General features: G+C 36.8%; 1 protein-coding gene across 1 annotated transcript; it reads right to left on the bottom strand.

Annotated features, from left to right (window-relative positions):
• Positions 1 to 215: 215 nt before the first annotated feature.
• Positions 216 to 10,222, bottom strand: LOC105949319 (ferredoxin-dependent glutamate synthase, chloroplastic). Its single transcript, XM_012972608.2, has 33 exons — positions 9,466 to 10,222; positions 8,678 to 8,990; positions 7,836 to 8,278; positions 7,626 to 7,757; positions 7,432 to 7,530; positions 7,233 to 7,303; positions 7,041 to 7,137; positions 6,848 to 6,940; positions 6,517 to 6,662; positions 6,273 to 6,432; positions 6,027 to 6,137; positions 5,721 to 5,936; positions 5,451 to 5,608; positions 5,236 to 5,365; positions 5,051 to 5,109; positions 4,836 to 4,941; positions 4,624 to 4,720; positions 4,410 to 4,525; positions 4,078 to 4,275; positions 3,856 to 3,966; positions 3,542 to 3,781; positions 3,340 to 3,438; positions 3,092 to 3,187; positions 2,787 to 2,984; positions 2,605 to 2,679; positions 2,394 to 2,522; positions 2,197 to 2,295; positions 1,970 to 2,112; positions 1,686 to 1,779; positions 1,169 to 1,407; positions 983 to 1,061; positions 790 to 873; positions 216 to 701 (listed from the first exon to the last, which is right to left on the bottom strand). The coding sequence occupies exons 1-33, from the start codon at positions 9,766 to 9,768 to the stop codon at positions 540 to 542; spliced, it is 4,896 nt and encodes a 1,631-aa protein (XP_012828062.1). The 5' UTR covers positions 9,769 to 10,222; the 3' UTR covers positions 216 to 539.
• Positions 10,223 to 10,938: the final 716 nt, after the last annotated feature.

The raw sequence follows: 10,938 nt of genomic DNA, 5'->3' as shown, positions 1-10,938 counted from the left end.
ATGGATTAATGGTAATACTACCTAATTATGTAAATGACGTGGAATGTAAATAATAGAAATTGATGACATGTTTTTTGATATTTATTTCCACCAATCAAATTGACACATAGGATGAAATTGGGGACATGTCACATAATGAAATTGACAAATGTCAATCAATTAGGCATGCAATTCAACTTTTATATATTATATAGATGAATATATAAAAATATAAATTTATAGCAACAAGCCCCCCAACATAAATTGGAGAACCCCCTTTATTTTTCTTGGGGGTCAATTTGAAATTCTTGATATTTCACATCTCCATCAATTCTTGCACTTAAAAATGAAAATCCTGAAAAAAAATAAAATACACCACTCTCATTCTGAGAAACCCTATCACAGCATCTAACAGAATTCTTGCAAACACAATATACAACTTTCGAGACAACCTCGGACTTTTTTAATCCAACGCCGAGGATGAAATTCGTCTCGTCTCTCGGAAACAATTTCGTCCGTCTTCTTTTTCCGTCTTCGTATACCGGATTATTTTTTTTTTTCTATGCAGACTGCAGAGTGACCTGTCCAGAAGTCGTCTCCTCGTAATCGGCACAAGCCTCCGGCGTGTCTTCTTCGCTCGGCGGTACGAGTTGCCAAAAGAGCGGCAAATATGTGTCCCACTCTTTCAGAATTTCTGCTCCTTTGGAGCTACCGGTTTTTTCCTAGACATTGTAACAAAAAAAATCACGGTTAATAAAATTATTTCGTCAGTTAAAATCGTGATTAATTAAAATAATTTCGTTTACTTACAACGTGGGCTTCGATTAGGTTTTTGAGCTGCATTTGTCCGACTGGAGCAACGACTCTCTGGATCTTGACAATTTCCTTGTTCACCTATTGACACCAAATGTTACATACAATGTTAAGAATTTAATATAGTACATTGGTCTTGAATTTATTACATCAAATAAAAAATTAAAAAAAAAAAAAGAAAAAAAAAAACCTTAGGGATAAGCGTATTATCCTCGTCGAGAATATAAGCCAAGCCTCCGGTCATACCAGCTGCCACATTTCGGCCCACCCTATCGACAAAAGAAGCAAAGACAGTCAAAATAGACGGATACAAAAAAAACTTCTAGAAAGTTCTAGAAGCCATTTTCACGAAAAAAAAATTAATGAAAAAACTCACTTCCCGAGGACTACAACGCAACCACCGGTCATGTACTCGCACGAGTGATCTCCGGCGCCTTCCACCACCGCTTCCGCTAGTGAGTTTCTGACGGCAAAACGCTCGCCGGCTTTCCCCCTGACGAAGAGTTGACCGCCAGTTGCTCCGTACAAGCACGTGTTTCCCACTATTGTGGCGTCCTCGGGGGCAAATCCGGGATTTTCCTCCGGAGTCACCACCACTTCTCCTCCCGCCATACCCTTTATTAACCATGGTTAGTTAAAAATCGGGTTTTTTTTTCAAGTATAAATCAAGGGTTTATTGCATTCAGCACCCCCGTATTTTCTCTAATTGCTAAAAACTCCTACGACTGTTTAGGGGGGTGTGTGCTAAAAATATGCAGTACAACGGGATCTTTTAGCAATTAGATATAACACAGTGTAGTAAATACAATAAACTCTAGAAAGTGTAATCCAAAATGGGGATTTTTTTTAGTGAAATCGGAGAAAATAAACGAAAGAAACATTGTTAGATTTACCTTCCCAACATAGTCATTGGCTTCTCCTACTAACCGAATGTTCATGCCAGGTGTCAAGAAACAAGCAAACGATTGGCCAGCGCTTCCCGTGAATCTGCAAATTACAGAAAACACAACACATGATACTTAGTACTATAATAAGGCCATGCTGCGAAAAATACTTGATAATCTATATATATATATATAAATATATATATATATATATATATATATATATATATATATATATATATATATATATATATATATATATTGGATACGAAAATACAATTAGTTATGCATACGTTAGGTTCACTTGTCCAGCAAATCCAGTGTCTCCGTATTTCTTTGCAATTGTGCCAGCAATACGCCCGCAAACTGCCCTGTCCACATTATATATTTTCACCGATTTATTCACAACCGTCTCGTTGTCAATAGCATTCGCCACCTGTACAGAAAAAAAAAATTATTTATTTCATTTCAAATTCTTTCTTCTGAATTTAAAAAAAAAAAATAGCACACTAAATATTACCTCTGGGTCCGAAAGCAATGTATCGTCCAAAACCGGACCGTTACTGTGAACTTCTTGATTTCTTATCACAGTACTGCTCCATTTTGGTAATCCAACATTCTACAACATAAAAAAAACGTAAATTATTTATTACAAGCACAATTATCGCTAAATTATAAGAAATTTTCGGATCGAAAATATAAATCACATATACTTACAGAAAGAATGTAACTAAGATCAAGATGCTGAGTCTTCATCAAAGAAACATCTCTTGGCTTCAATAATTCGGTGTGGCCAATCACATCGTCGAGTTTCTCGTATCCCAATTGAGCCAGCATTCCTCTTACCTAAAAAAAAAGGTTGTCATAAAATCATCGGTGAATTAAAATGTAAATAATAAAAATAAAATCTTGAAAATTTTAATATTACCTCTTCAGCAACATATAAAAAGTAGTTCACAAGGTCACCGGGTACACCAGGAAAACGAGCTCTCAGCTCTTCTCTCTGCAAACAAAAAACAAAAAAGAATTGTCGAAAATGCCCCCAAAAAAGAAAAAAAGTTTGTCTGAAAAAAGACAACATTAAAAGAAAAAAAGATTTTTTTTTGTCACCTGACTAGCAACACCAACAGGGCAATTATTAGTGTGGCAAATACGAGCCATGACACAGCCAGTGGCAATCATTGCAACTGAGCCGAATCCGTATTCGTCGGCACCCATAGCCGCAGCCATTAGAACATCGAATCCACTTTTGAATCCTCCGTCCACTCTGAGAATGACCCTTTCTCTAAGCCCGTTCGAAATGAGTGTCTAAATAAATTAAATCAAAATCAGAATAAACGAATATAAATTAATCAACTCAGTATAAAGAATCATATGGAAAAATAAATAAAAAATCAAGATTCTGTAAAATAAACCTGATGTGATTCTGTAAGGCCGAGTTCCCATGGACCACCAGCATGCTTGATAGAACTTACGGGGCTAGCTCCGGTTCCACCATCATGGCCCGATATCTACAATTTTTGGAAATATTTTCAGATTGGATCGGGAAACGGAATCTCATATGTATTCAGATTTCGTTCCAAAAAATAATCGGAAAAAAAGATCGGAACTTTCGAAATTCGGAATCTCCGTTCCAATTTCGACCCTTATCACTGATGCATACCTGTATAATATCAGCATTACCCTTAGCAACTCCAGAAGCCACTGTACCAATGCCAGCTTCCGCAACTAACTTCACCGATACTTTAGCCCTCGGATTCACCTGTTCATCCAATATACATTTACAAACCCGTATTTACGTAATCACATTTTTTATTTTATTTTTTACTAGAATAAACAAAATATACATATTCCAAAAATCTCACCTGATGAAGGTCGTAAATCAACTGAGCAAGATCCTCAATCGAATAAATATCATGATGTGGCGGCGGAGAAATAAGCGGTACGCCAGGCTTCGAATTCCTCAATCTCGCAATATAAGCACTAACTTTCTTCCCTGGTAATTGGCCGCCTTCCCCTGGTTTAGCACCTTGAGCAATCTTGATTTCTAATTGGTCGGCATTAGCCAAAAATGTCGGCGTGACACCAAATCTCCCCGAAGCTACCTGAAAAGGATCAAAATTAAATATTTTATTACATGACATTAATAATAATAAAAAAAATTGCATGTAATTTAAACCTGCTTTATGGCACTTGTAGCGGTATCACCGTTTTGAAGACCTTTGAGATGTGGCAGTGTCGGAGAGTAACCATCAACGACATCTGTAAGTGGGCTCCATCGAATTGGATCCTGGATTTAAGGTCACGCATTAATATTAATTATAAATTGTTACCAGCAAATTCGACAGTACGTAATCAAGAAAAAGAAGAAAAAAGAAAAAAATAAAAATAAAAGAGTTACCTCACCACCTTCGCCTGAATTGGATTTACCGCCTAATCGATTCATAGCTATGGCAATTGCTTCGTGGGTTTCTCTCGAAATAGCACCGAGCGACATGCCACCTGTACAGAATCGCTTAACGATAGACAAAGCGGGCTCCACTCTTCCAACTGGGATTGGAGCACGATCACTCGTGAACTCGATAAGATCCCTCAGAACCTGCAGAGTAAAAAAATCGGTAAAATTGCAATTTTTTTTAGGATTTTAAAGCCTCGATTTTTAAGTTCTTGAAAGCTAATTAGATGATTTTTTTTTTGTTTTGCATGTTTTGGGATTGCAGAAAAGAAACTCACATTTACGGGTCGATTAGCCAAATGCTGCTGGTAAACCAAATATGCGGTTTCGCTCTTTTGTCGAACGGCTTTGTGGAGCAATTTAGACATCTCGGGATTGTTTCCATGGTACTCACCTTTCATAAGAGTAAAACGAAAAGAGGGTTTAGTACTATTAAATTAAGCAAATGTAAAAATGGTGAAACTGAAACATGATTCATGTAATAAAATCTACCTCCAGGCCTAAATTGTATGAACCCGAAATTCTCGAGTCTTTTAGCAGTGTCTTCGGAGAATGCCTTAACCCAAAACGATAAAGTCTCCCTTGCCAACTGCAAAAAGATCAAAAAAATTAAATGTTAAGGAAACACGCAGTTTATACATCGTAAACACTAAAATCCAGGATGATACGAAAAACGCTTCATTGTAAATTGGATTTTTTATTACCTCGTCCAAGGTTAATCCACCAATGCTCGACACACTCCCACAAAAAGCAAGGTCAACTATATCTTTCCCCAGTCCATAAATTTCGAATATCTGTGCTCCGCAATAACTGAAAGCAAGTATATGCCAGTAAGACTTTCACCAAGAATTAATATGCAACAGAAACGAAAAATCTATTAACTACAAGTTAAAAAGTGACTAGAAAATGGAAAACATACCTGGATAGCAACGAGATTCCCATCTTCGAAAGAATTTTCATAAGGCCGGATCTAACTGACTGGAAAATAAAATTTTAAAAAGATTAAAAAAAAATAAGCACTTCAATGTTCACCATTTTCGACCAAAACATTTTTTTCAAATTAAAAAAAATATTAAAGAGACGCATAGAAATAGTATACAAAACCTTGCAGAAATTCTTCTGAGCTTGTTCAATAGTAACAGTGGGCATTTTTCCGTTTCTCATCAAGTTCACGGTTTTAGTGCTCAACCGCCATTGACGACACGTTTCCAATGCCAAGTATGGACATATAGCGCTGAAAAGTTATGAAAAAAATACTGAATATTTGAAGCACGTAATAAATGCACAAAAAGCAAAACGGAATACAAAAGAAGAGATACCTTGCACCATATCCAATCAAACAAGCAAATTGATGAGTACTGAAGCACTGTGCTGTATCAGCAACAATGGAAGTTTGCATTCTCAGTCCATTCTGAATTAGATGCTGATGAACAGCACCCACAGCTAGAAGTATCGGAATTGCCGGCTTGGTCGCATCCTGATAAAAACAAACATAAATAAATAAATAAATAAATAAATAAATAAATAAATAAATAAATAAATGAGAGAGAGAGAGAGAGAGAGAGAGAGAGAGAGAGAGAGAGACTTACCAGCTCGTCGGACCTATCAGAGAGAACAAGAAGCTGGGCGCCATTTCTAACAGCTTCATCAGCAGCTTCACAAAGCTTGTAAAGCCTTTTCTCAAGTGAGCCTTCGATTCCTTTCCTTATGCTAAAGAAAGTAGGTAAAATTTGGGCTTTCAAGAACGGATCTTTCAGTAACGACTCGAGCTCCCCTTCATTCAGAACAGGGTTCGACAAAATCACCTAGATAAATGAATAATAAGACTTACTATTTCTCAATTGTTCAGAAACTTTGAAGTAATATTCGATTATTAAGGTAATGCAAAAGCGCACCTGCGAGACGTTTTCAGGACCAACTTCTAGAATGTTCCCTCGCTTCCCGAGGTTGACTTCAAGAGACATGACTAATCCTTCTCTAAGAGGGTCGATAGCAGGATTTGTAACCTGGTTCATACACATACAGAAAGACCCGTTGTCTGATTGATATCAGCTCGAAAAAATTCAAGAAATGTATAGTCGTATACTCTATATCGGACTCGTATAAGTCCTGCTCCGGGATTTAATGAAAATAGTACAAACCTGAGCGAATCGTTGCTTGAAATAATCGTACAGCATATGCGGCCTTCTCGATAATACTGCCAATGGAATATCATCCCCCATGCAAAAAGTAGGCTCCTTTCCTTGAGAAGCCATTGATTCGATTACCATTTGAACGTCTTCACTAGAATACCCGTATGCCCTATCAACAAAATAAACGAGATATTGTTTCATTTAAAGAATCTCAATCTCATAATTTAAAATTAAAAAAATTACAGAGACTTACTGTTGACGCTTTAATATTGTTTCGTTGTCCATGACGGTTGATGACAGAAAGTTGACAGCTTTTAACGAGCGGAGATTTTCGCTCACCCATTTTCCGTATGGATTCAACTGTGCAACTCGCTTTTTAACCTCCGTATTTTCAAAAACCTACATAGAAAAAGGAGAGGTACAAAAGGATGTAAGATCGAAAGGTGTGTTTCTTAACAAAAAACGGAGTCTCGAAACGGTACTAACTTTCAGCCATCAGAATAAAAATGAATGTTACATATCGACAGATGCATGAAATGCCTCCGAGAAATCAGTGAAATACGAAGATTACATAGTAAAAATACCTGGCCACTAGATAGGTCGACTGTTATCATCATTCCTGGACCTAAACGCCCTTTCATTACAACTTTCGAGTCTTCGATTGGTAGAACCCCCACCTTTGGAAATTTGAAAAAAAATATTAAATTATAAATAAAAGGTACGTTCTCCAAGAAATACTGGTGCACGACTCATGGAACAAACTTAAAGAAAGCAAACCTCAGATGCAACATAGACAACATTGTCTACTGTACGCCAATATCTAGCTGGACGAAGTCCATTACGGTCAAGACAAGCTCCAACTGTTTTCCCATCACTGACATAATAATTACGTCCCAACAAAAATAAGAATATGAAAATTATTTTGAAAAAGTTAAAATAAAATAAAAAACCTACATTTAGAAATGTCACCTGAATAAGAGTAAAGCAGGTCCATCCCATGGCTCCATTTGACCCTTGTAGTAATCGTAAAAATCAACAACCTGAAATGAAATGTCGGTTTTAGATTGTAATATTTTGAAAATCAAGAATAGGCAATACAATAAAATTCAATTAACCGGGGAAATAAATTTCGGTTCGACAATAAAATATTAGAGAAATAATATTAGACCTCGGGATATTTGATCATTAGTGTTGGGTGATTCTTGTATGCCTCTGGAACAAGAAGCATGAGGGCTTCCTCGGGATTTCGACCACTTCTAATTAACAACTGTATCCAAGAAAAGAGTAAAAACATTAATTTAAACTGTATATATAAAAAAATAATAAATTAATAATAATAATAAAAGGCTTTAAGGCTAATACTTCTGCAGCACTATCAAGATTTGCAGAATCGGAAGCTTTCGAGTTTCCAAAAGGCCGAATTTCATTTTCACGGCCACGCCAAACAGGGGACTTCAATGAAGTCTCTCTCGATTGCATCCAGTTCAAATTCCCCTGAATAAAATTTTCAACTTCAGTATACCCGAAAACATTCCAATTAAACGTGATAAAAAAAAAAAACGAGTATATAACCTGTATGGTATTAATCTCTCCATTGTGACCGAGGAACCTCATTGGTTGAGCAAGAGGCCACCTAGGACTAGTGTTCGTACTGTATCTACGATGATATATAGCAAACGGGGTTTTGTAAACATCGTTTTGCAGATCGAAATAAAACCGACCAAGAATCTCCGACCGAAGCATTCCCTTGTAAACAATAGTTTGGTTCGATAACGAACAAAAGTAGACATCGTTTCCCCATGCCGCTGAGGTGGCAGCTCTTTCGATCAGCTTTCGACAGATGTACAGTTCTCTTTCAATGTCGTCTATGTTTTCTTCTTTGGATATTTGGACAAAGACCTGTTGTATATTCGGCATTGTTTCCTTTGCGTAGAAACCAACCACGGATGCGTCTACTGGCACCGGTCTCCAGCCGAGTACTTCGAGACCCTCTTGTTTAAATATATCCAAAATAGCTGCATGATAAAATAATCGAACTCAGATAATTGATTATAATATACAACATAAATTTAGGATTTTTAGAAAAAAATTGAGATCAATATGCATGTTGATTATACATTTCGGCGTCGTTTAGTTTATAAGATAAGATTAAACAATCTAACGGAAACCCAATTGTATTATTGTACCATGGGAGGTCCAATAAATAACTATGATAAAAAGAAAAATCCAGGTCGACCCGGAAAATTGTTGGGTTTACCAAACATCAAACGAAGTCCAATTATTAAGTTCATGGCTAATCTCCCCAACCAAACGAGGCCTTAGAACATTGTTCATTATGCTCTTGAAATAAACATTCTACTGATTAAAATCAAGAAAAACCGACAAGTTGTTTAATAGCAGAAATACTAACTGACCTTGTTTGGCTTGTTTCATCAAGTCGTCGTCTTTCGGAAGAAAGACCATTCCAACTCCAGTGTGCAACTGGTCGAAGGAGCTCATGCCCTGTTCGTGGGCCCACTTGTTGAAAAGATCCCACGGGATCGAAGTCATTATTCCGGAACCATCTCCCGAATCGTTATCTGCTCCACAACCTCCACGGTGTTCCATGCAGCCGAGTGCTTTAAGGGCATCCTTAACGATTCCATAGGATGCTTTGTTGTCCAAATTAGCTATGAACCCAACCCCGCATTCGCCTTTTTCCGCTAGTATATCCGCCAAGTTTGCAGCCTGAGAAAAAAAAAAGTAGATATTGCATAAATAATCGAACAATCTGTGGAGTCCAAAGTTTAAAATAAGAAATTGCTCGATTTTGATATGCCGACCAACACCAGAAATGCCAATGCATGAGCTTATTGGAATCACTTGGAGTGAGAGAATTCACACAGTTCTTCGAGTATTATCGCGATGAACACATAATAATAATTAGACCGAGTAACGAAAAATCATCGTATCCAAAAGAACAAGAAAACTTTATTAGTTACAAACACATCCCCATATTCCCATTTCAAGAATTTCAAGAAACATCAACAACCATATTTCCCAGAATTCAAACAAGAACACACACACACACACATTCCCATTTCAAGAAACACCAAAAATGAGCTCTCCACTAATTCAAATAAGAACAAAACACACACGCACACACTGACACACACACACACACACAGAGAAAGAAGAGAGAGAAAGAGAGAGTCAACCCCACCTTTGGTTTGAGATCAGAAGACTGTTTGGTTGAGGCATTGGTAACACGTTCAAGATCAAGAACAGACTGAATGGAGGAAGCCCAGTTCTTGTTCGAAGCCGCCAAACCAAGAAAATGATTCCTCCTACTATTTACACTCCCAACCCTCCGGCGGCCGCCGCCGCTGCTCTTCTTGGATTTCTTACCGGCGCAGAGCCCAACGAAATCGACGAAAACCAAGTCCTTCTTACAACTATCGTTAATCGGGTTCCCGGCGAACAGCTTCACAGACTGCACCACGTGGCTCGCTGAGTGTAGAGACATCTTTTCATCAACCTTTCAGACTACGCCGTACGCACGCACAGTTTGTTGTATATACATACGGGTTTCACAGTGTGTGTTCTCTGTGTTCTCTCTGCAGAGAGAGAGAGAGAGAGAGAGAGAGAGAGAGAGAGAGAGAGATAGGGAGAGAGAGGTATTGTGTGTCTGTGGATTGTGGGAGAAGTGTGTGTGGCAATGAGTTGAAATGGGGGAAAATAAATTGGGAAAAAAAATTGGATTTTTTTTGGAGATAAAAGAATCGAACGTTAATAGCCACCCGCCTCCAATTTCAATTCTTGGCGTTTGCTTTTTTTCGATTATGCTGATGATGTTTTTGTTTTCGCCTTTTGTTCTGTGTTTGGGCTCCAATGTGTTGTTATTATGGTGCTCTCTCTCTCTCTCTAACTTTCTCTCTCCTCTCTCTTCTCTCTCTCTCTTAGTTTTGACCTTATGTAGTGACCAAAGGTCATTTTTTATTATATTTTATATGGAAAAAATTGTAGTTTTAATCCCTCAGGTTTGCATTGTTTCCACATTTGGTCCTCCATGTTCACGAAAAAACTCATTTAGTCCATTTAGAAAATTCAACATTGTTAGTCCATTTCGTCAATTCGTGTGCTCATCACTGCCTTAACTGACGGACGAACGATAAACAGACGAAAATGACCAAAACTGTTAAATTATTGAAACATGAGGGACCAAAAGTACTTTTTTGTAAATATTGGGGGACCAAATGCATAATCAGTGCAAAATTGAGGGATGAAAACTGTAATATTTCCTATTTTATATTGTTTTGTTTCATTTTTCATAAATAAAAATCCTTTGGTCTCAAATAAAAAATATTTATTTCTATTGTAACTATGAAAATTCATGCAAGAATTTAAGAGGTTTTAATTATTTTATATTTCATTTTTTTTTTGTTTAATAGTTGTTATATATGTTTGTAGTATTGAAAATAAATGAAGTATTTGAGTGTAATTTGGAATCATATTTGCGAAATACAGTTGAACCTTAATAAATTAATAACTTCACTTAAATAATACATTATTTTTGTCCAAACTTCATAAAAACTTACTAAAATATTAGTTTTATAATTTAATATTTTACTTAATTAGTAGAATTTTATTAATTTCGACTATACTAATTAATAGAAGTTTAACTGTATCATATGTT

The sequence above is a fragment of the Erythranthe guttata genome, chromosome 10, assembly GCF_056151865.1.
Source record: "Erythranthe guttata isolate IM_541 chromosome 10, IM_541, whole genome shotgun sequence".
NCBI classification, from domain to species: domain Eukaryota; kingdom Viridiplantae; phylum Streptophyta; class Magnoliopsida; order Lamiales; family Phrymaceae; genus Erythranthe; species Erythranthe guttata.
Note: the sequence above shows the minus strand (reverse complement) of the source record. Positions and strands in the feature narration are given on the sequence as shown.

Bases quoted from the DNA above. Each gene is read 5' to 3' on its own strand.
- LOC105949319 (XM_012972608.2), bottom strand. From the start codon at position 9,768: ATGTCTCTACACTCAGCGAGCCACGTGGTGCAGTCTGTGAAGCTGTTC. The intron at 5,110-5,235 runs GTTTTGTATACT...TTTATTTTCCAG, and splicing joins CTCAGAAGAATTTCTGCAAG to TCAGTTAGATCCGGCCTTAT. The intron at 3,439-3,541 runs GTGAGATTTTTG...TTGGATGAACAG, and splicing joins TGATTTACGACCTTCATCAG to GTGAATCCGAGGGCTAAAGT.